The sequence below is a fragment of the Panthera onca genome, chromosome D4, assembly GCF_046562875.1.
Source record: "Panthera onca isolate mPanOnc1 chromosome D4, mPanOnc1 haplotype 2, whole genome shotgun sequence".
Classification (NCBI taxonomy): Eukaryota; Metazoa; Chordata; class Mammalia; order Carnivora; family Felidae; genus Panthera; species Panthera onca.
In genome coordinates, this window is record NC_138351.1 from 76,679,831 (window position 1) to 76,704,935 (window position 25,105).

General features: G+C 50.0%; 1 protein-coding gene across 1 annotated transcript in view; it reads left to right on the forward strand.

Annotated features, from left to right (window-relative positions):
- Positions 1–25,105, forward strand: part of PAPPA (pappalysin 1) — a 243,825-nt gene that overhangs the window by 161,585 nt on the left and 57,135 nt on the right. The window contains exons 11-15 of the mRNA XM_060608872.3: positions 8,529–8,642; positions 9,551–9,686; positions 12,000–12,213; positions 21,751–21,919; positions 24,209–24,392. Coding sequence (XP_060464855.2) covers positions 8,529–8,642; positions 9,551–9,686; positions 12,000–12,213; positions 21,751–21,919; positions 24,209–24,392 — 817 coding nt within the window. The remainder of the gene's footprint in view (positions 1–8,528; positions 8,643–9,550; positions 9,687–11,999; positions 12,214–21,750; positions 21,920–24,208; positions 24,393–25,105) is intronic.

The window sequence follows — 25,105 nt, forward strand, 5'->3', positions numbered from 1 at the left end:
GCCCAATGCCTTCCAAACCTTGGAGTCCTTATCTCTAAAATGGGGAGAAAAATGCTTATTCCTCACAGTTATGATGCAGGCCAGGCGAGATGATGCCTAGGCAGCTCCCGTACTGTAGACTGTAAGAGTCGGTGCCCTGTCCCTCCTCAACGGGGACCCTGAGGAGGGAGCAGCATGGGCTGTAAGGGAGAGCCATGCCAGCTTTACAGAGATGGCTTTATTGCACCTGGCCCACTTGGTGTCGTGGTCCCATGGCACGACTTGTGGCCTCCCCACCGGCTTGCTCTCCTACAATTTTCATATCAAGGAACCCAGCCCCTCTTACAGCCTTGCAGTTCTTGGGGAAATAACTTGGCATTGGATCTGCAAGCCTGAGGTTAAAATGTGGCCTAAGTAGAAATATTTGGAAACAGTGCCTGGTGTGTGTGTGTGTGTGTGTGTGTGTGTGTGTGTGTGTGTGTGCGCGTGCATGCGCGTGCGTGCATGCACTTGTGCATTTATGTGTATTGTTAGTGTCAGCATGCACCCCATGCTCCCCCTCCCTATTTCTTTTCCTCTCTTTTTCTATGAGACCTATTCCCAGGTCCCTTTGGGTTGAAAGAGGAAATTGGAGAGGACGGGCCAGAGATTTGAAGAGCACTTCCTCCCTCCTGTGATTGACAAAAGGGCATGTAAATCTGTAAAAGCGAAATTCAATAGAAACCTCATGGCATCTCCCCTGTGTGGGAAAATACCAGAACTCCTGCTCCCCCTGTTCTCCCTCTGTCTCCCTGCCTTTGTGTACGACGTGTGTGGGTGGAAGATAAACTGGATTTAAAAAACCCTTTGAAAGCAAGACATCGTTAACTCCTCTAATTGAAAGCAGTCTTCGGCAAAGGAGGGGCTTGGAGGCGGGTGCTGGATGGACTGGCTGGTAGTGCATGGAGTGGACAAGAGCCGCCAAGTCCCAGGGCCACAGAGGCTCTGTGTCTGTCAGGCCAGGCAACCCCAGTCACCACCAGACATGCTGGCCCATCCCAGAGGAGCTTACAGCCAGTGTCTCGCCTCTCCACTGGGCTCTGTTCCCCATCCCTCTGTGAGATGTGACAGCTGGAATCAGATCTCTGAGGACACCCCCAGTACAAGCATCCAATGATCTCAAAGCTTGGTGGGGGGCAGGGGGGAATAACCAGCTCTTTTGTAGCATGCATGAAAAGAAAAGAAAAAGAAAACAGAAAACACATTGCTGGAATGGCTGCAATAAATGTTTATGTTACCCCTCTGGTCATCTTAGAAATGTGGCTGTGAAATTAGCCTTCTACCTCGGAGTACCAGAGACACGGGGTCTAGGAGTTGGCTCAGGGGCCGACAGAACAAGCCCACTTCATTACAGAGTCAACACTCATTCCAGCAACCTTCACTGGGAAGAGGCTGGGAGTGAAAAGCTGGCAGAATGTCAGAACTGAAAAGCCTTTTCGGGATTCATCTTACCCTGTCCTTCTGCACGTGGGAAGGATGGGTATCAGAGGAAGTAAGGAACTGGGTCACCTCGAGTAGGCAAGACTCTGGCCTGGCAACCCAGGGCTCTTGTGACCCTCATCACCTGCCTCAGGGCAGCTTTGGGCTGCTGAAGCAACTTCTATTCAGGAGAAATCCCAAGTCCATCCTCCATGACAGCCCTGAGAGATGGGCAGGTGTGCCCTTTACAACTTAGCATCTCCCATGAAGAGTGTGGGCCAAGTTTGTGCCTTAGAATTGAATCCTGGTTCCATTCACAAGGTGTGTGACCTCAGGCAAAGTACAGAGCCTCGATTCCTCATTTATAAAATGGGTATAATCATAGTACCTACCTCCCAGAGTTGTCATGAGGCCTGCACACTTTAGTACACACAGAATCCTTAACAAAACACCCAGCCTAGGACGGGCACTCAGTAGCTGTTCCCGCTGCTGCTGCTGCTGCTGCTGCTGCTGTTCCTGAGGCATTACTGTGTCCTAGTGCTGGGTGATCTGCTAAGATTTCTGTGAGCATGAATAAAGCATGGTTCTCACCTTGGAAGTCTTCCGAGTTTAAAAGGAGAAGACTGGGCTCCAAACAACTATAATCCGACCTGACAAGCTCTGTAACCGAGGTATATATAAAGAACTATATGGACACAAGAGAGAGCAATTAATTCTGCCTGGGGGGTGAGCAAAGGCTTTCAGAGGAGGGGTGACATTTGAGACTGGCTTTGAAGTGTGTGTAGTATTTCACAAAATGGGCAGCTAGTGCTGTGGAGGGGGGTGGGGGTGCAGGGAGAAGTCTGGGCACAAGCATCATGGCGGCAGAGTCCAGGGCATGGGAGAGAAAGAGTCACTCGGGGAGAAGGGAGCACCACTGAGCATGTGGGTGGTGGCCCACCTGCTGTGTGGGGAGGGGAGAAAGAGAGCAGCTGGCAGTGAAGGCGGTGACATGGCTGAAACCTGCTCCCCATGGCCTTTGCCAGCTGTGTCGAGGGAGCTCCGCATTCTGTGGTCCACGGGCAGCCATGGGGGTGATGATCAGCAGGGCAAGAGGATTAGTTCTTCCCTTCGGCAAGTTAACTATGGGGACCGTGGATAAGGGAGAGCATGTGGAGCAGCTGGAGGCAAAGAGAGTGGTAACTGGTGCCTTCTCCATCAGAGGAAGGGGAGGTTTTGACCAAGACAAGCACCAGGTGTGGTGCTTTGTGATTGAGGACACAGGACACAGAATCCGAGGGATGAGAGTCTGCCTTCTGGCGGTCCTACACAACTAGATATGATCTTGAAGGACTTATATTATACAGCTTCTGTGCCTCATTTCCTCATCAGAGGAATGGGACAATTATTCCAACCTCACAGAGGATAACTGGTATTGCGGATTAAATGATATTGGGGCCATGAGACCCTTGGTGGATGTTATTACTGTGGGTGTCCTTAAGCTCCTCTGGTACCTAGGGGTCATTCAGTACAACAACCACATTTCACAGATGGGGAAACTGAGGGTGGGAGAGATGTCCAGCTAGTAAGTGACACAGCCAGAACAGACCCAGGTCTCCTATTTCCCATGGGTGCTGTTTGATGTAAGTGCAGACAACTATGAAGGTGATGTGGAGTCTAAGTCATCATGTTCATGATGAGAGGTCTCACTTAAGGCCAAGGGGGAAGGGGGTCTCATGCCCCTCAGTTCCTTCAGGTGTTAAGATGAGATTGGGGGACAGTGGCTGCTCAGCTTCCATCAAAGACCTAAGGCTGGCCTTTTCCTGGAGAAAAGAGTGGTGTGGGCTCCAGCATTCGTGCCTGCTCTTTCTGCCATGAATTCTTGGGGCAGAGGGGCACATCTCACTAGGGATGGTTCTATGCAAAAGACTTGGGCTTGCGAGTCTGAGCCCCATGTTGGGGTGGACAGATTACTAAAATAAATAAACTTAAAATAAATGTAGGATTGAGAGGGTACCAAATGTAGGTGAGGAAAAACCATCCGTTCTGGAAGCCAGAAAACTCTGCATTTTCATAATAATTCTGCCACTTACTTACTATGTTATATTGTGCAAGACAACCTACTCCTTCCTTGACCACTGTGGGAGGAATAGTCTCAGTAGATAATTCTCCAATTCCTTCGAACTCTAGAAATCTGAATAAGACAGCTTATAGACGTTGCTCATTAGAGGAAGAAGGAGGGGGGAGTGTAGCCAGACATCTCCTCCTGGCTGTGGTAAAGAGCTGTCCAAAGGCAAATTGGACATGCCTATAAATGAGAGTGAGTTCTCTGTCCCTGAAGTAATCAATAAAATGCTAGGAAATCCCTTCTCCGACCCTGAGGATACTAAGGGAGAGGATACTAAGGGGCTTGTCAGCCCAACCACATCTGCTCTTTGCCTAGCACCATTAAAATGAATTTCTCTCCCCCTGACGTTCACTGGCTCATTTGTTTATTACTGTAGTCATTCATTCATTCATTCATTCATTCAATGAATATCAGCATTTTGGCCGGTCAAAATATTAGTGTGTCTCATTTTATTGTGATAAAAACAGTTAACAAGAGATCTACCTTCTTAACAAATTTTTGTGTGTACAATAACTAAGGCATTTTTGACTACAGGTACAGCAGATTTCTAGAACTTAGTCATCTGGAATACCTGAAACTTGATGTCTGACGATTAGCAACTACCTTTTCCCCCTCCCCCAGCCCTTGGTAACCACTGTTCCACTCATTGGTTCTATGAGTTCGACTACTTTAGATACCTCATAGAAGGGGAATCATGCAGTATTTGCCCTTTTGTGACTGCCTTCTTTCTCTTAACATGATCTTCTCAAGGTTCATCTGTACTGTCAGTAATGGTAGGGTTTCCTTCCCTTTTTAAAGGCTGAGTAATATTCCATTCTATGGATAGATCGTGTTTTGTTTATCTATTTACTGTTTGTTTCCACATCTTGGCGATTGTGGATAATGCTGCAGCGTACATGGGAGTGGGGAAGGCAGAAAGGTTCCTCTTCATCCGTCTAGGGAAACCTGAAGCCTAGAGGCTGCCCTTGTTTTTAGAGTCCCCTCACGGTGTTCTACAAGGTGGAGCGATACCAGCGCGGTAGGGTAAAATGTTGCTATGTTCGGCGGCACCACCCCACCCCCCCCACCCCAACAGCTCTGGGTAGGGTCATCAGAAGGCCTTGTGTGTGGTATGTGTGCCAGAGTGGATAATTTGAGGGAGAAGAACGACTGGCATGAGAGCTATAGAGTGGGATGCGGGGTGGGGGGTCAGTTGGGAGAGATGGGAAGGTCACTGGAGCTGAGCCAGGGACACTGGAAATGATGAGTGAGGAGGAACTAACTCAGTTCCTGGGGCAGCTCGGGGAGCTCGAGTCCCCATGCAGTGTGAGATGTAATTCTCCTGCTTGTTCCCCCATGAACATTCAGTAAAATCTACATTGCTCAGGAATGCGTCATGAAGTCGGACTTGCTTTTGTTGGGAGGTGCGAAGAAATGGGTGGATGAAAACAGAGCATCTCTATAAAACCAGTCTCCTTGGGATCACCCTTGTATCCCTAGTGACCACCCTTGTGGCCAAGGGCAAGGCTATTGTCTCACAGGGATGTGGAGCGCAGTGTGCTGCACACTGAATAAGTGGGGGCCGAGTGAACAGAATTGACAAGGTCTATAAAAGCAGGAGGCTTGTGACTGTTTGCTTTACCTTTCCCCTGCAGCCTTCCCTCCCCTGCCCTTGCCTCCCCAGGAACATAGATGGTTTTAAGATCAATTGGGGCTTTGGGCAAAGGTTCAGCTGGATTTGTTTGTTCCTCCCTGATCCGCTTTGACTGTCCCTGGTCAGGATCGCAGCCAGCTTGAAACAAACACAAACTAAATAGGAAAACAGGAGAATAAAATAACAGCAGTGTGTACCTCTAAAGCCCTGTCTGGTGCTGATAGAGCTGATGAGATAAGAGGAAAATGTATTTAAGCAATAAGAGGGCTTTGTTCCTGTTGAAGACTTCCCTGACCGTGAATGTTTTAGATGCAGAGATAAGTCCCCCCCCCCCCACCCGCTGCCCCCAACTGTAGCACTCCAGAGATGTGCCCCACCACACTCTGCTGGGGACAGGCAGCTCAGAACACAAGGGGAAGGAATTCCAAAATGATACATGTCGAATTGCTGGCCTGGATTTCAAATGCCGTAGATAGTTTATGCAAAGTCTCGCACTGTTGTAAAATGTAACACAATCCACTGGCAGATCTGCCTAAGCTAGGTCCCAGTTGTTTTTGAGAAACATAAATAAACTTGAAGATGTCTTCCAGCCTGTTAAAGTGGCCATTTTGCCCATAGTCTCCTTGGTATTAGGCTTCTAGAGACTTGAATAACAGAAGCCGATGAGATGGTTAATGTTTGGCATACTCTCTCCTCTCCTTAAGATGTTTCCTGTGACATTTGGGAAAGCCATACTGTATGCCCAGGACCCACTAGCTTCTTGGGGCGGGGGAGGGAAACTTTGGCAATAAACGAGTTTCAACACCCTTCCATGTTCTTAAAGCAGTAAAGATCTTTTCTTAAAGGAAACATGACAAGGCAGCTTGATATGTAAGACAGAGGCGTGGCGATGCTACAGGTGGAGCAGCAGAGGGGCAGAAAGGGGGCAGATCTCACATCCTGACCCCCAGGCTGGTGCCTCCAAGGAACCCTGTGAATCCACAAGTGACACCTTGAAAACCTGTGACTCAATCCAACATTCAAATGTGTAAGATAAACCAGGGTCTCCTTAATTGAGGCCAGTATGCCACCACACATCACTCTCCGGGTGGTGACTTCTCCACGATTCTCCAAACTTGATTAAGTGACTTATCTTCCTCTCTTTGGGGTTTCAGGAATGAATTGATGAAGATGTTAGCAGGAAGGGAAACTGGATGAAGGATACATTTGGACTCTGTGTGGCCTTTGCAACTTTTCTGTAGATATAAAATTCCTCCAACCCAAAAACTCATTTAAAAAAAAAACCAAAGCATTGATGATTGCAATTGTAAATTGCAGACAGTCACACATCAAGTATTTTCTCTTGACTTTGACTAGTGAATTTGATATATGGCTTTTCTACTACCTGTTTAATTCTTCTGTACTCATCTATAGGAATCTCTGGGCAATATATGGTTTTGCCTTGTGTGATTTTTTTTTTTAAGTTTATTTATTTTGAGAGAGACAGAGTGTGAGCAGGGGGGGGGGGGCGGGGCAGAAAGAGAGGGAAAGACAGAGAATCTCAGGCAGGCTCTGCGCTGGCAGCACAGAGCCCATGTGGGGCTCGAACTCACGAAAACGGTGAGATCATGATCTGAGCCAAAACCCAGAGTGGGACTCTCAACCATCTGAGCCACCCAGCTGTCCCTCACTTTGTGTGATTTTTATAAATGGCATCATATTGTACTTGTCCATTTACACTTTGTTCCTTTTTTTTTAAGTTTATTTATTTTGAGAGAGAGAAAGGGAGGGGCAGTGAGAGGAGACAGAGAATCCCAAGCAGGCTCTGCTCTGTCAGTGCAGAGCCCCACATGGGGCTTGAACCCACAAACTGTGAGATCATGCCCTGAGCCAAAACCAAGGGTCAGTCATTTAACTGACCGAGCCACGCAGCCACCCCCATTTCTTTCTTTTTATTTTAACTCAATATTATGCTTCTTGCAATCTCTCCATTGCTATCTTGAACTCAGGAGTAGGGCTTCCATTTTGAGTGGCCAGGACCCATACCAGACCTGTTGTTGAATATTTCTAATATCATCCCTGTGTATGAATCTAATTCAGGCCTCTTAGTAGTCTTTTGCTGTATAAAAATATGTCACGTGAATATTTCTTGTTTGATGCATCACTTCCCCAACAGATAACATATAAACTATTCCCAGTCTTTTCCTACTACAGATATTGCTGGGATAGATATCTTTGATCCTTATATATAGTTTTTCTTATTCCCCTCTTTTTTGTTGTACGTGTATTATTGTTTACTATGATCGATACTATCTTTTTTTTTTTTTTTCCATAGCTTCTAAGAGCCTTAGCGTCTGCTAGGTTAGCCTTTTTTTGCAGATAAGTCCTCTGAGCCCTGCATGCATGGAATGACAGGCCCAAATCCACAGGGGAGTTTTGAGAGAAGAACCACATTAGAGGTCAGAGGAAAAACACAAATGTGGGATGGCCTTCTGCAAGAGGTCTGAGCCATCTCATGAACAAGTCTGTTGCCCCTACCCTTTTTCATCATAGAACTCTTCTGTTTTCTACTTTACAGTTGTGTGTGCCTACGTGATAACTATGTGCACATGTTGTCAACTGTGAGCCCCTCAGCATCTGTCTTGTCCTGGAGTGCTTGGCACGTAGCAGTTTCCCAATAAATATGACTAGAATAAATGAATGAACCAATGAATGAAATCATTTTGGAATGCACAAGAAACTCCTAAGTCTGAAGAATTCTACTTGTCTGTATTTGCTTTGTGTTTTTTTAACCACCATTTGTTACATATGTCATTGAGAATGTGGGGGGAATGGCCCCTGGAGGATAGGCTCATACTGTCATAGTCTTTTCTTTATTCTTAATACAGCTCTCAACACGATTTACAGATTTGTTCTAAGTTGGTCGGTTTGGTATTCAAGACTGTGAGATCCAACCCCTTGTCCTGCCTTTTCTGCCATTTTGCTCAAGCTCTAAGAACACCAGGCAACTTACCACAGCCTAAGCATTCTGGGTTTCTGCTTTCCTCCAAGCCTTTGTATCTGCCATACCCTTCCCCTGTGTCTATTCTTTAAGACCCAACTCAGATGTCAACTCCTGCAGGATTTGTCCCCATGAGAATGTCCTTGTTGCGTCTCCCACCAAACGTGTTATCTGCTGTTTCCTTCACAGTGTTGAGATTCCCTGCTCTACATTAGGACGTGGGCTCCTGGAACGGATGACCCCCGTCTGTGCATCCCCGTTTCTTCCTGTGGTGCTAAGAAAAAAATAGATGGATAGGAAACATGTATCAAATTGAACTTAATCCAACCTCTCAGACCCTTGAAAACATTTTTTTCTTTATCTTTTTGCAGGTGTGTCGAACCAAGGTGATAGATCTCAGTGAAGGCATTTCCCAGCATGCCTGGTACCCTTGTACCATCAGCTACCCATACTCCCAGCTGGCTCAGACCACTTTCTGGCTCCGGGTAAGCCAAAGCTTGAAGAGCCTTAGAATCTCCAGCAGTGACCAACCCCCCACCCCCAGGAAGCACCAACTCCTGTGACCCTTTCTCAAGATGGTTTGTCTACTCACTGAGGGTGTTAATTATAAGGACAAGGAACAAAACACTTAGCAGTAGGATGCTTCCTGAAATAGAATCCCTTCATTGCTCATGGAGTGCCCCTAGTCATTCTTGTTTTGACAAAGATTTTGGATAAGTTTTCTATGCCTGGAACCTTCTGTTCATTGTTCAATGCCTTTTAAGATTGTCTTCTCCTCCTTGAAGTCTTAGCTGATCCCCATGGAGAGAAGTGACTGTTCTCTCCCTTCTGGTCCTGTATGTGTTTGGTCATCATTTGGATGGCACTTGTCACATGGTATTATATTGCTGTCTTTGGGGCCATCTTCCTGACTAGGGATTATGGTGACTTCTGGTTTGCACACTACTGACCTACTTTGAGCTCCATAGTCTGCAGAAAAGCAAGGGCTGTGTCTTACTTAGCTTTGTCTCAGAGGCTAGCATGGAGAAATGACAAATAATATACCTCTTTTCTGCTTTCAGTCTGTGCCACTTTGTTCCCATGATCTTATTGGAGCCTCACAATCATCCTGTGATACAGTTATTTACTTGATACATCACTTAGAGGTGAGGGAATTAGGGCCCAGAGAGGCAGAGCTACCACTCACGGTCACACAGCTCAGCAAGAGCAGAACCCGCATGGAACAGAGTTTCTGACCTCAGAGCCTGTGCTCTTCACTGTGAGGTTCTCTGCCCCACAATGAGTGTCCCAGTCCCTGAAATGGAAGATTCTCCTTGAAACCCCTGCCCCACGGCTGCTTCCCTACCATGTGCCTGAGCTCACGAGGGACCCTCCCATGTCTCCTGCATTTCAGGCATACTTTTCTCAGCCAATGGTTGCTGCTGCTGTCATTGTCCACCTGGTGACTGATGGGACATACTATGGGGACCAGAAGCAGGAGACCATCAGCGTCCAGCTGTTTGACACCAAAGACCAGAGCCACGATCTGGGTGAGCATGTTCTCGGGCATGTTGCCCTTGATACCACATCTGCCCAGGGGTGGTCTGGGCGGCAGCTGAGAACTCGTTCTTCCTTCCCCTTTCCTCTTCCTTGCTTCTCTGTTTGGCATTCTGGTTGCCCTCCAAATCAGGAGGCTTTTGTGTATCCAGAGAATCCTAGATCTGGCAGATATGGGCATAAGGGGCCACTGCCAAAGTCTTCCCTTCAACAGCTCCCTCGACGAGGCACCTTTAACCTTAGGCACCCCATGTGATCCTCAAGAGACCCTGGGAAGGAGACTGAACAAAGGCCATTCCTCCAGGTGTCAGTCCCTGAGACCCAGAGAGGGTCACATGGCAGCGACCAGGAAGAGTGGAGAAGCCAGGTGTTTGGAATTGTAGCCATGGCTCTTTACCCTGTAGCCGGAAGTGTCCCTTAGTGCCTGACAATGGCAGCCATGTCTCCAGCACAACCAGCCGTGCTCCCTGTAGGAGCAGGAATAAGACAAGGTCAGTGTCAGGAGTGGGAAGGCAGAAGAGTCAGGTCCTACCTGCTGAGCAGCTGTGGGAGGACCGGGACCAGCACTGTCAAGTTGTCACATGCACACCCCTCTGCACACCCACGCATGCATGGTGCACAGGACACAGCCCCAGCTCCGGAGCTGACAGCCCAGGCTTGACTCCCGTCCCTCCGCTCACACAGCGCAAGAAGGTGAACGCTTTTCTTGACCTCCGAGCACCTCATCTGGCATCTTACTTTCCTCTTAGGCACAGTAGGGACCACGGTGCTACTTTATCATGACAGTGAAATCGCGAGATATTAAATGAGGTATTATTTAGGACTGTTGTGACTGTGCCCCACACAGGAGCTGGCACTGGGAACGTCCTCTTATCCCCTCCCACATTTCCAGTTTACCTCTGGGTAGCCTCACCAGGTGTTTGGAATTCTAGGCTGGCCTAGAAGGTCGGGCTTCAAACCCCTGCCTGCACCGTTCCGCAGGGAGCTCATTTCAAAGACCCATATGAAGCCAGCAGGCAAGGGGTCATTGCAAGGTCAAGCAGAAGCCAAGGGGGCAGGGAGAGTTTTTGTTTTGTTTTTATGTTTATTTATTTAGTTAGTTTTAGAGGCAAAGGGGGGACATATTAATAGGAAAGAGAAAGAAAACCCCTCTGGACTTATCCGGATGCCTGGGAAATTTCCCTAAGTGAGAAGCAAATATTTTCATAGCTGTCCTGGCATTGCTAAGGGCTCTGAGGAGTGGGGAAAGTCCAGTCCACAGAAGCTGCTTCATGTCTGAGGTTTGCACGTGTCCCTGTCCCTCCCTGTAGTGTCCCCTGTCCTCAGCATCCTGCTACCCACCCCCCCCCCGTCCCCCATGGAACGCTTGTCATTCTGAGTGACCACAGCAGGGGCCCTTCTGGATTGGGAGCTAAACATCCCAACAGAGCAGGCCTGCCGGGATGTGCCTAGAGTCATCCTTGATTTTAGAGGCAGAAACTGAGTTTGAGGAGATTGCTGGAGTCCCATCATTAGGATGTGATAGTCCCCTCAGAGGCAGGTTAAACCATGATTGGAACCAAGGTCCATTGGACACCAAAGCCAGTGTCTGCTTTTCCAACTCCATCCCACCCCATTGCCCCCTTCTCTCTTCTGGGTGTGCCCTTTCTCCCTGCCCCTCTCCCTTCCTTCTCAAAGCCTGGGGACCTGCTCCCTGTTCTAGAATGAACCGAGAGCTGAAGCAAGCTTGGGTTCAATGTAGACTTTACCCTGCTGGCTGCTCCGTGTGCCCCTGGAAAACCACCTTCTGCCCTCGCTTCTCAGTCTTACCTCTGCTGAATCAGTGCAGAGGTCCCTACCTCACAGGGCTGCTCCCCGGTTCCCGGATTAAACATGAGAGCAGGCTTCTTACTCTGGAAAGAGCGTGTTGCTGTGAATTATTTCCACCATCTTTATGGCGGATAGGGAAGGCAGCCTGAAAACTAGCAACTCAGACCATCCAGCCGTCATGCAGTGTGGGAGGGTGGTCAGGGCCAGCGATGCTAGTCTGAGAGGTGGCCATTGGGGGAGGGAGAGAGGCTGTGGGCGCTAGGTGACAAGAAAGCTTAGGGGGCAGGGAGGCAAAGGGATTGGAAAGATTTGGAACCAAGAGAAAAAGGCAGACAAAGAAACTTTCAATCAAACTCAAAATCCCCACTGGCCACCCAATGGTGCTTTTGTGCAGTGACATGAAAGGGTCTGGGGGCTTCGGGAAGGGCCCGTTGGGGAGGGCGTGACTGGCCTTGAGTAATGAGCCTGGCCCCTCGGCCCTCTGTCTCTCCTGACAGGCCTCCATGTCCTGAGCTGCAGGAACAATCCCCTGATTATCCCTGTGGTGCATGACCTCAGCCAGCCCTTCTACCACAGCCAGGCGGTACGTGTGAGCTTCAGTTCACCCCTGGTCGCCATCTCGGGGGTGGCCCTCCGCTCCTTCGACAACTTTGACCCCGTCACCCTGAGCAGCTGCCAGAGAGGGGAGACCTACAGCCCTGCCGAGCAGAGGTAAGGGACCCTGGGTCTGATCGCCCTGGGCCATTTTGTAGCCAGAAGCAGATGGGCGCCTTCTGGAACTGCCTAGATGCGTGTGTTGCTATAAAAAGTCTGCGTGTTTCTCCCTTCTCCATCCTCTGGCCTCTGGCTGGCTCTGCCTGTGTGCCTGGGAGGCCTGAGTGTCTCCGGATTCCAGGGGTGAGGGAGGGAAGCAGGAATGGGCGGTGGAAAGACCCCCTAACCTGGCTCACAGGCCTGGCGCTGACAGTGGCCTGCTTGCATGGTACACATCGCGTTCCCTCTCTGGGCCTCAGCATTCGCATTTGAACAAAGAAAAGACAGGTGGATTAGCTCTCTTCCAGCTCTGAAATACTGGAATATTTAGGCGGATGGAGGGAGACTGCCGTTTGCTTCATCCCAGCTTACTGTGTGTTTCAGTGATGGGGAAATCTCTCCACCTTCCCCAACTAGCCCCTGAGTGGTCTAGTGGTCCGACGAGAAGAGAGCATGGTGTTTTCCTGGAAAGAATATGAGCTTTGGTGATCCTCTGACCTGGGCTTGAACGTTCCCCTTCTTGCCTGTGTGGCCATGACAAGTCACTTCACTTTTCTGAGTCTTCCTTTCCTATTTTGGAATAAATGGAGGATGATATCTACCCCACCGGGTGGTCATGAAGGCTGAATGGTGCGCCGTAGATGAAAGTCCTCTTGTAGACCGTTAGGCACTGTGCAAGGCTGATGTATTAATACAGAATATTTATGGCCACTTTCTGATCTGACAGTGGGGCTTCTCTGCATGAAATTCTTCTAGCTGGAAGAAACCCTGGAGATCATCGGGTACATCTGGAGTGTCTCAAACGCCCGTGTTACCCTCTAGGATTCCAGGGCCCCGAAAGGGGAAGGGTGGGTCCAGGCTCACACAGCACCTCTCACATTTGTTTAATGAGATCCAGAAGGAGACAGAATGACAGGGGGAGTCCCAGTGGACTCCCCCAGAGTGAGGCGCTATGAAAGGCAATCCAGTCCAGCCCTGTATACCTGGGAGCAAGGAGAGGAAAGGGGGGGGTGGTGGTGGCCACTGCCTTTCCCACGCCCTTGCCACCACAGGGGACACAAAAGGTGGTTGCAAAACCCACATTGTTTTGCACCCACTGTCTCTAGCTTCTGTTGTGCAAAGTCTGTCGCAATCATTCGGAGGCAAAAGAGCTCCTTAAATATCACCCACTGTTATATTTCACACTAAAAGGGCTTTTTCATCCCTGGCTCTGTAGACTATAAAAATAAGTTAATTCTCAGAACCCAGGGAAACAATGTCGATGGGAAATGCAAATCCATTAGACCTTTTCTGCAATGCTTTCCCATCCTTAACCAGCCACCGGGACCATGGGCAAGTTGACTGAGGCCAACAACTGGCTTCTTTGAATTCTCAATTAGCAGTTCCTGTGTCCGAAGTAAACAGTTACAAGTGTTTAACCTCAGAAACAAATCAATTGTTTAGTATCTGTTGAGTTCTTGGACTCGTGACTGAGAAGCACTGAGCGGGGACAAAGCGTTGCCCCATCTCTGACCGGATGTACGACTGTGAGCCAGTCATACCATGTCTCTGGGCCTCAGTTTCCCCATCCATGGGATGATGGTGATGAATCGAATGTTCTCTGTGGTTCTTTCCAATTCAAACAGTCTGTAGTTCCCAAGAACGGGGAGGGGTGAGATGCAGGGGAAAGGAAGCAACATGTGTTTCGTTATCTTATTTCATTATTTTATTTCGTTATCACACTTGTCCTGCGAGGTATGGACAGAGAGGGTGAGTCAAGGCGGTCCAGGCAGTAGGAGGCAAAATCCTGCTTCGTGTGCCCCGAAAAGCCACCAGAGCCAAGCGCTCAACAGAGCCAAGCACGTCTAAGAGACGAGAGGACTTGTCAGGAATGCTCATGTGTGAGCGTTTCGTGACAAGAACCGCGGGAGGTGAGCGAGCTGTGGCTCTGAGGGTCTCAGCGGCTCAGCCCTGAGCGCGGACCTGGCTAGGATGGGCGGAGCCCCCAGTGCCAAGGCCGGGGGTGCTGGGACACCCCCCCACCCCGCACCCGAGTGCTCTGAGGGGGCGAGAGGGGTTGGAGAAGGAGGCAGCTGCCCCTGGAGAGCTGAAGAGGCATTTACCCAAATAGCCAGGACCGCATAAATGTGCCTGAAAACAAACAAACTGAGAGGAAAGAAAAGAGAAAAAAGCAACAACTGTAAAAAACCGTGGGATGTTTTTCTCCATTCTCAGAACACCAAGGTAAATAGCATCACTTTTTATAGCACACAGTTCAGCTGGCTCTAGTAGAAACGGCCCGCTGACTCTCAGCTGGTTCCCAGGTAGTGAAAGGGGCTGTTCTGGCCTCCCGGCCTCCAGCCCTCCACCCCTCCCTCGTCCCCACCCCATGGATTCTCTTTCTTGCTGTCTCCCCTCCCTCTCCGCCCCCTCTGCCTCCTCTCCCACCCTCTCCCTCCTCATTTTCCTTCTCTTCTCCCGAGAGCGGCATGATATCTAGCGGGCTGCCCTGGGAGAAGCGTCACCACAGCAAAATCCATTCGGGCGGGTGTTCTGACCTAGATTCAAGGGTCTCCAGTCCCGGTGCAGCACTCGGAATAAATTCAGAGGCCCAAGGAAACAGGATCAGCTTTCAAATGAGAGGTCCAGTTGCAGGATTCTAGCCCAAGCCCAGCTCCACACCTAGGGGAAGGGGGGACAACAGGGGCGCGTAGTGATGATGGTGAGTGGGTTAAGAGGCTTCTTCAGTGAGGAAAGCCACACCATGGATCGAGGCTCCTGTGTGTCTGACACACACACATATGCTATCTATCTATCCTGTGGTTCTAAACAGAAATTGAACAGTTTATTACAAAATTCAGTGAGCCATGTGCTTATACAATTAGTACTCTCTTCCTCTCCCCTTTCCCTTCCCTTCCCTTCATTTGTCCCTTCCTTCCCTCCCTCCTTCCCTCCCTCCCTCCTTCCCTCCTTTCCTCCTTCCTTCCCTCCCTCCTTCCCTCCCTCCTTCCCTCCCCCTCCTTCCTTCCTCCCTCCCTCTTTCCCCCCTCCCTCCCTCTTTCCTTCCTCCCTCCTTCCATCTTTCCCTCCTCCCTCCTTCCTTCCTTCCTTCCTTTCCTCTTTCCTTGCTACCTCCTTGCTTCCCTCCCTCCTTCCCTCTCCCCTCCTTCCTTCCCTCCCTCCCTCCTTCCTTTCCTCTTTCCTTCCTACCTCCTTCCTCCCTCCCTCCTTTTTTCCTTCCTCCCTCCCTCCCTTCTTTCTTCCTTCCTTCCCCCTCCCTCCTTCCCTCTTTCCTTCCTCCCTCCCTCCTTCCTTCCTTTCCTCTTTCCTTCCTACGTCCCTCCTCCCCTCCCTCCTTCCCTCCCTCCTTCCTTTTTTCTTTCTTCCCTCCCTCCCTCCTTTTTCTTTCCTCCCTCCCTCCTTTCTTCCTTCCTCCCTCCCTCCTTTCTTCTTTTCTCCCTCCCTTCTTTCTTCCTTCCTTCCCCCCTCCCTCCTTCCTTCTTTCCTCCCTCCCTCCTTCCTTCCCTCCTTCCTTTCCTCTTTCTTTTCTCCTTCCTTCCTTCCTTCCTTCCTTCCTTCCTTCCTTCCTTTCCTCCCTGCTTCTTTCCTTCCTTCTTCCTTCCCTCCCTCCTTCCCTCCCTCCCTCCTTTCTTCCTTCCCCCCTCCCTCCTTCCCTCTTTCCTTCCTTCCTCCCTCCCTCCTTCCTTCCCTCCCTCCTTCCTTTCCTCTTTCTTTCTCCTTCCTTCCTTCCTTCCTTCCTTCCTTCCTTCCTTCCTTCTTTCCTTCCTCTCCTCCCTCCTTCTTTCCTTCCTTCTTCCTTCCCTCTCTCCCTCCCTTCTTTCCTTCCTTCTTTCCTTCCTTCCTTCCTTCCTTCCTTCCTTCCTTCCTTCCTTCCTCTACCTGAAACTCTTCCCACTCCCCCATGCCAGCCCACCCAGGGAAGGACAGTTCCAATAGAGAGCTAACTTTTAGAAAGCCAACTCTAGGAGGAAACAAATTCTTCCTGTGGCCAGATTAACTCCTTGTAGCCAGTGTGGGCTTAGACTGTGGGTGGGGTGGGGGTGAGTTGATGTGCCTACAAGCATCCCCAGAGTCTGTGCACTGCCAGGAGCCCACACGTGACTATCTATCCCATCAGATGATTCTATAGGAATTCATGTATGAGATTTGGAGCCCAGCAAGAAGCCTCTCATGGCCAGAGACCACAGGCTCCCCCACACTGGCCAGCCCACGAGGGATCAGCACCTCTCAGAATGCTTGTTGGGAGTCGCTGGTCTGGGGGACACATCTGCAGATGGAACCACTGTGGCTGAGCATGTGTGTCTCTTGGAAGGTACCAGATGCTCCTGACTCTTCTCCCAGATGTTGTTTAATCTCCACTCCTGTCAGATGTCTACTGGCCTTCCTCTGCTTCTGTGTCCTTTCAATAACTGGGATTATCAAAGTCTGTTTTTCCCCCTTCCAAAGGGCTGTGAAATTAGATACTTCTATTGTTTTGTCTCCATAAAACTGTGGTCCCTGAAAGCTGGGAAGCCTCTAAGAGACTCTCTGGTTCTGCATTCTCATGAGGTCCTGGCAAGGGAAGGGAGTTCCTCAGGCCACCCGGCCACTTAGCAGCAGAACTGGCATTGGAATCCAGTCCTCAGGCCTCCCGGGGCAAAGCAGGTTCCTCTTCATCTGAAGTTTCAAGATTCCTGCCACACGGGCCCGATGAGCCCACAAACAATGTGGATTTGACCCCCGTTAATCCTCTTCTGTAATTAGTTGCCAACATGTAAATGTCAGGAGTGTTCATAGTAAAGACATCGGCAGATTGGAGACATGATGGGGTCGGTGCCGTGGGCCACCTGCGCCAGTAGTGACCTGCTGCTCGGCCAGCCGCCCCTCCCTCAGGCGCCCCGCACAACGCGCTGCTGTCCCCACCCTGCAGGCATCCGACGGGGCCTCATCACCCCTGGGCCACTGCCTCTGGCTTCTAGGATTCCAGGGTTCAAGAGCCTTTCAGGATTCCCTTCCAGTAGTCGCTGCATTCCCCGGAAGGGAAAAAGGAGCCCTATCTTCATCACTGTCTCAGTCTCCCTTCCCAGTGACCCTGCAGCGCTGGGAAGGTGCCACGAGTGTCTTCCATTCATTTCCAGTGTGGACATGCTGACTTTTCTGTGGTCTCCATCTGAGGTAACCCACAGTGATCTATAAACAGGGATTATTATTATCCCCCCTTTCCCACGGCGTAGCTACAGGACTTGGGCCAAGAGTCAAGGGGCACAGCTAGGAACGGGACCCTCAGCAGCCCTTCCAGTGCTGGTCTTTTGGATCCTGGTTGAACAGTTTTGGATCCTGTTATGCATGACTGGGGGCCATTTCCCTGGGCAGAGGGGACAGCAGTTGGGGGTTGGCTATTGAATCACTGAAGGATATACCTCTATACGAAACTTGAGTCTATAAGTAAATATATTAAATATATATATATATATGGAAAAAATATTTATATATCTTTGTATGGGGGATGTGTGTCTCCTCCTTTACCCACCTGTGAGAATTTCATTGATAAAAGCCCCTTCCCCCATCCCTTGGATTAGCCAACTTACTCCGAGAAGTGTCTTCTTTTTTTCTTTCTTATTTTTGTTGCCCATCATGGGTATTAAATCGTTCCCCCATTTTTTAAAGACTTTTTTTTAAGTTTATTTATTTATTTTTTGAGACAGAGAGAGCACAAGTGGAGGAGGGGCAGAGAGAAGGAGAGACAGAACCCCAAGCAGGCTCTGCACCATCAGTGCAGAGCCCAGTGAGGGGCTTGAACCCATGAACCATGAGATCATGACTTGAGCCGAGATCAAGAGTTGGGCACTGAACAGACTGAGCCACCCAGGAGCCCCACCTGCCCCCTTTTTAAAATGAAGACAGAGGTTTTTCTTTTGTTTTTCTTGTTTTGATTTTTGTTTTTGTATTTTAGAAATGACAGGGCCGTGTCAGGGAGTTATTTGGGAGGGGTATTTGGGGTAATGTTTATCATTTTTGGACAATGTGTTCATACAACCCTTCCAGCTGATGGGAATGCAAAGAGAAGAGCAGGGGCTTAGGGGACAGGCCGGCACAACAGCACTGACATTCTGTCCATACAGAGCGCCTTTGGCCAGCCAGCTAAACTCACTGAGTCTCACTTTCCTCTTCTTGAAAATGGGAGTAATTGTACTACCTCAAGAAGTTATGGTGAGGATGCACATCAGGTGATGTAGATAAAACACAGGGGCTCATACCTGGCATGGATTCCCTTCCCTTCCCCCTTTCTCCCTGTTTTGAAGCCTGTGAGCCAGGCATGCACAGATGTGCTGAAAAAGCAGGGATGCCTCAGTCCCCACAGTGTTCTCTGGAGGACACTAATCCAGAAATGACACACTGGAAAAGGTTATCAGAATTTGGAAAATGATGTGTGTCTTAGCCCCTCCTGGAAATCCACATCAAGGTTCTGAGAAGTTCTGCAATTAAAAAAAAAAAGAAAAAAAAAAAAAAGAAAAAAGCTGACTTCTCATGAATCCAATGCTACCCTATTCTTTTGGCCATGAAACCTTTTGGTCAGATAACTCATGTACCAGGGGATATTTTCCTTCTACAGCAGAGAGAGCCAGAGAAACCATCTTCTCTTGCCAATATCATAGTTTCCAAAGCATTTCTTGTGCATGGGGCTTTCTATTATACAAACACACTGAGCTCCATCCAGTCCTGGACCTTTGCATGTGTTCTTTACTCTGCCTGGGATTCCCTCTGCTCCACACCTCTGCTTGGCTTATCCCTTCGTTTCATCCAGGTCTTAGTTCAGATGTCCCCTCTTCATGGAGGCTTCCTCCCCCTGACCCATCTGCACATGGTGCCTTTCCCCCAACCCCCAACAGTCGTCCTCTATAATTTCCTCGTTAGTGCCCTTTCTGTGCCTGAAATAGGCTTCTTTATGACTTTTCTGGGGTGCATGTCCTTCTTCCTCAAAGACACAGGTGGCAGGAATTTTCGTGTATCCCCAGGGTTTACAACAGTGTCTGGTGTGCATCGAGGCCCCCACCCAAGGTCTGTGGAATAGATGAATGAGTGGCTGACCTGTCACCCTGTTGATACTCTTGAGAGAGAAATTGGATTTTTACTTCCATTTTACGGAGGAGAAAACTGAGGCTCCGTGTACTATGTAACTTTCCAAGGTTAACGATAAGGGGCATTCCTGCATGTAGAGGCCGGATTTGCCCAGTTCCTAAGTCCTGTGCCTTTTCCATTGTAGGAAATCCATTGTTTCAGTTTATCCTTTTTCTTACAAGGAACATTATAATGTGCAGAGACATGGGGGTGGGGGGCAGGTACAGGCTGCTTTTACCTTTGTGGCCCCATAGCCCGGAGCAGCCCGGAGCCCCCTGGCCGTCATCCTGGGAGCACGGAGCGAGCATGGCCGCACTGTAAGGCATAGGTCAGAAGACTAGCTCAGGAGCTGGTAGCTTACAGAGTAAATCTATTTAAATTGGAACCATGTGGCTCTTGCCCCCGGCGCTTACACACCGTGAACAGATGCATTGTTTGGTGTCAGAGCCCTTGCGTTGACTCCAGAGTTATAGTCTCTTAGAGGCCTCCACATGGCACAATGCAGGGGAGACTGTCGGGGGTGGGGTGGGGGGGTAGAAAGGAGGGCGGAGAATCGAATATCTCAGCAAGTGTCACTTAATCCCTCTCACGCGTTGCCTTTGGGAAGGGGGTTATGTGGGGATTGCAAAGCCCGCGTGGGTGTGGGTCTAAAGCCTCAAACGCTTCCCTTTTCCGAGTATTTTAAAAAGTGAATTTGTGATGTTTGGAGGCTGTTAGCTCATACCCCCACCCTTACCCCTTGATTCTCCCCATACTTCTGAGCAGGACATAGAGCATGGAGGTGGGTAGCTATCTTCCTGTAAAACCCTCAGTGGGGTATCCTGAAATGGGGACCAAGAAAAAAAAAATTGTGAATTTCTTCTTAAGCTGGTTTGGCCACCACTTACTCCCTGTCTCCTAGATAAACACAGGAAAGTGAAAGCCTTGAGGCTTTGAGCGCACATCTAGACCTAGCTCTCTGTGCACACCCTGTGGCCGTCATTGGTGTGGACATAGTCAGAGAGGCAAACATTAGAGAAAACTGCCCCCTACAAGCTTTCTGTGTTCCCGGTGAACATCTCAGCCTCCTCAAAGTGCTTAACAGCAATTGCGAGACCCCCCCCCCCCCGACTTGTTTCTTGCTACTAAGAAGCACCTACCATATGCAAAGCATCTTTATCGCAGTGCAGAGTGCCCCAAGATGAAACAGGCAGTATCTCTACCCTCAGCAAAGTTCTAGTCCAGGTGAGGGGCAAGGTTGACAACAAGGACTTTGGAGCCACACATCTGGGTGGGAAGTTACAGAAGTAACTTGATCTCACCGGTCCCCGATTTTTCCAGCTATAAAATGAATAACACTTAGCTCATAGGGGTGTTGTGAGCATGGAGTGAGCTCATGTACCTAAGCAATCAGTGAATAGTCGCTAAAGTTACTGAGTGTCTGTGTAACAGTAAACATAAGGGGAAAGACCATGCAGTACAGGGATTTTATATTTCCATTTCCTTAAGGATTAGCACACATTCCGGCACATGGTGGGTACCCGGACCCCGTGCTTTCAATGCATGAAGCGTGAGGCCAGTCAGAGAAAGGAGGGCAGAAGGCCTGCCAGGGATCTCCCCTGAGAACACAGGGAATACAGGGGAAATTTTCCTGTACAAATTTACATGGAGCGCAGACTTGCGAGGTGGGTAGAATTCAAATCGACAGCAAGATTAGAACAGTAGCCACACCAAGAAGCAAGGCATGATCATTGAACAGCTTTACTGACAATCCAGAAGTCACCTTACAGTTTATAAAAGACTTCTACAATCAGCACCTCAGTTGGGTCTCATGACCCTATGGGTTGGCCAAATCTGAGAGTGCTCTGAAGCTCAGAGAGGTGATGTACCTTGCCCAAAATCACACAGCTTCTAAGTTATAAAGCATAGACTTGTTTATACCATTAGCTGCCAGTTAGGGAGTGTCTTTACGTGCCGGGAATTCTGCTCTGTGCCTTTCCTGACCTATCTGATTTCTCACCACCGCCCTCGAAAGTGAGTATTGTTACAGAATACGAAGAGTCTGCTGTTCATCTTTGGTGCCTGGCACGTGAGAGACTCAGTGTGTACTTGCTGTGATCATGATCCCTATTTCACAGATGGAAAAACCGAGGTTCTGTGAGGTTTGAAGATGCATAACACAGACAGCTCTCTGCCATGTTTGAACCCTGGCTTCTCTGTTTCCATAAACCATGCCCTGTGATACACTGTGGCCACTGCCTCCAGAGTCTTCCTCACCAAAGCCGGCACCTCTCCCTCCCCTCTGTCTCAGCTCCCAAAATTTTGGAGGGGGACGCCTTGAGCTTTTTACCTCCCAGCTGGCATGCAGTGATCCTGCAGGGAAACTCCCTCTGACCCTCCTGTTCCTTTCCTCCCCAGCTGTGTGCACTTCGCATGTGAGGCCGCCGACTGCCCGGAGCTGGCGGTGGAGAACGCCTCTCTCAACTGCTCCAGCAGCGACCGCTACCACGGCGCCCGGTGTACCGTGAGATGCCGGACAGGCTACGTGCTCCAGATCCAGCGGGATGACGAGCTCATCAAGAGCCAGGTATGCGCAGGTGCTGGGCTCAGGGTCCCCTCTCCAGCCTGGGAGAGGCCGACCGGGCGGTGAGCGTGTCCCCTGCTGAATCCCCAGCACTTCAGACTGTGCTGCCACACAGGAGATACTCCGTAAATATGTGTGGATTGAATGAGTCAACCCACCGGTGCGGAATTTCTAAGACAATAGTTCCCGTGCAAGGTAGCGTTCCATACAACCTGTATCGGAGTCTTTGTGAGGGTTACAAACCTGCGGAACCAGAGGCTGAGCATTTTGGAATGACATCCTCCCAGGCAGAGCTCTGCTTCAGTTGAGGGGGCTGCTTTGGAAAGAGGTGAGCCCTCCGACAATGAGGTGTTCGCTCATTCGTGGTAATTGTAAAACAGATTGTAACACATCTGTTCGCCAGGAACCAGATGCTGTACTAGGTGCTAGAGAGAGGAAAAAAAAAATGTCACTAAGATAAACCTAGTTCCTTCTCTTCAGGAGCCTAGTGACTGTTGCCGCGAGCAGACAAGGAGTGAGGAATGACTTCACAGTGTGAGAAACATGGGTAAAGGCAAGTGCAGGGTGTGGTAGAAGCCCAGAGGGCCTCACCCTGGAAGAAGTGGCTTGAAAACCACTGGATAGATAGCCACCAGGGTGTGTGGCTGGGGAGGGAGAAATCGGTGCTCTGTGCACAGGCAGAAATGGCAGATGGAAGTCTGTTGGTGAGAAACAGCATGCCGCAGACCGATTCTTTCTTTCCAGAACTCGTCCAAGCAATGAGACTGGGGGGCGGGCAAGCAAGATCCACCAGTGTGAGGCCCTGTTAGGTTGGTCAGGAAATTTGAGGTTTATCTTTATCGGGGCAACAGGGAGCTGTTGAAGAAGGTGATGTGGTCAGATCATGGTTGATAAAGGTCGTCTGGCTGCCCACTCGGTGGTGGCTTGGAGTCTGGCGTTGACACTGGTCACAGGGAGAGCCCTCAGGAGTCATGAGAGGAGCTTGTGGAAGAGGGAAGTGTGCTGCCCAAGGGGAATGGCCGTGGGTGGATCTGAGATGCGGCAGGATGTTGCTTCAGCCACGTGCCGCCGTGGGATCTCAGGTGGCTGTGGGGAGTGGGGTGAGGGGGCCGTGAAGCCATGAGATCTGAGGGTGCCAGGGGCTCTGTCACTAGATGCAGCCTTTCCCAGGACCCTGCCAGCGGGCGTCACCTTCATGCTGAAGGCACATAGCGCACACTACTTGTCTATGAGAGACCTTTGTGTAGAGCTTCTGGGCTTGAACAGAGTCCCACGTGGGAGCCCCGGAGCCCTCGATCACTTGTCTTAGACACCTACTTCCTCGTGTCAGACACGACAGGTCTGAACTCCTGTGGAAACAATTAGGCTGTTTTGGCAGCGAAGGACCTCTGCTCCCTTTGATGTGTGCTTAGGAGGGGAAAAATGTCCTTTGCTTTTAAGATCCCAGATCAACATTTGGCATCCTCAGTACCCTGGGATCTGGCGGCTCCCTCCTTGAATGGCAGCCTGCGGGCTGCTGATGGCAGTCCCTCCCTTGGCTCTGAAGCTTGGCCTCACCCTTCCACCCGCGCATCCCTGCCATCTTCTGGTTTGGTTCAAATCCCTGCCGACTCTTTTCGCTTGTCCCAGGCTTGTTCCTTGTTTATGTCTATCTCTCTCAACTACTGAACCATCAGATCTCAGAGCAGGGAGTGGCTCTTAGAGCAATCCTTGGGTTCAGTGCGAGCGGGCAAGCTCAGGTCAGGAGAGGGACCTGCCCATAGACTCAGCACAAAGGACTCACATCTGGGCCTCCAGTATCCCAGGGCTATGCCCACTCCGTACCACACAGAACAAGAGGCTCCCTATTACCTCCTGCAGAGCCAAGAAAAGATACAAAGACCAAGAGCCAGTGACCCACTGTTGTGCCATATTTCACAGGCTATTTCAGGAAAGAAGTCAGGCTCCAAGAGGTCTGAGTCTTAAGATTCTCATCAACACAATGGGAATACTAATCCGGGAGACTTTCCAGGGAGCAGTTAAGAGTGCAGCCTTTAGTTCGAGTCCCATGTATCCTCTTTACAGCTGTGTAACTTGGAGCCAATCAGTATCTCTGAGCCTCAGTGTCTGCATCTGGAGAACGGGAACTGAGATACCAAATCCAAACAGTTGTGGGGATTGTTAAAAGTGAGCTGAAGCAGTGACCTCCTGGAGCCAGGATGAGACTCTGAGCTGTCGCTGGGGGAAAAGAGGGTCTTCCGACCTGCGGGATTCTGTCTGCATGCCCTTACCGTGCCCACCTCTGCCTTTCAGACGGGACCCAGCGTCATGGTGACCTGCACCGAGGGCAAGTGGAACAAGCAGGTGGCGTGTGAGCCAGTGGACTGTGGCGTCCCGGACCAGCATCACGTCTACGCCGCGTCCTTCTCCTGCCTTAAAGGCACCACCTTTGGTAGCACGTGCTCCTTCCAATGCCGTCACCCTGCGCAATTGAAAGGTATCGGGGGCCCTTTGGCTCTGCTTGGCCCTGCTTCCTGTGTGGGAAACCCAGAGGCTGCCTCCAGGCCCTCCCCTGGGTCTCCAACACTTTCAAGGGCTGGATGGGGTTTATCTGCTCCTCTGATTTCCCTCCACCAGTGCAATTTATGGAAACGGCCTGGCTGTGCAGCCGAGGAGAAAGTAGAGTGGGGATAAATATGACAAGTCTCACAGAAAAGAAGAGAGAGGGCAGGGATAAGGGAGGGAGGAGGAAAAAGATTCTAAGAAAGTAGCATTTGGAAGTGACGTGACTAGTTCACCGGATAGGATTAGGGCCCAGTAAGCCTAAGAGATACGTATTATTATTCCCATGTTATTTCCAGTGGAGGAAATCGAGCCTCAGAGAGGTTAAAGAACTTGCCTGAGGCCACACTCTCTGGGGTGGGATCCACGTTGGTGTCTGTCACCAAAGCCGCGGATCATCCTTAAGAAGGGCCAGCTGGGAGAGGAGCAGGTGTGAGTGGGGAGCCCTTGCTGGGATCCGGGATCTCCTGGGCAGCATCGGGGTGTTGAGGCGAGTGAGGCATAATCAGGCTTCCTGAAGAAGAGGCCACATCTTGGAAATGGAGAAGAGGCCGGCCTGGGTGACCTAGAATGTCAGGACTAGAAGGGTTCTCAGAGCTCTTGGAATAAGTGATTATTTGGAAACATGATAAAACTGAGGTCCAGTGA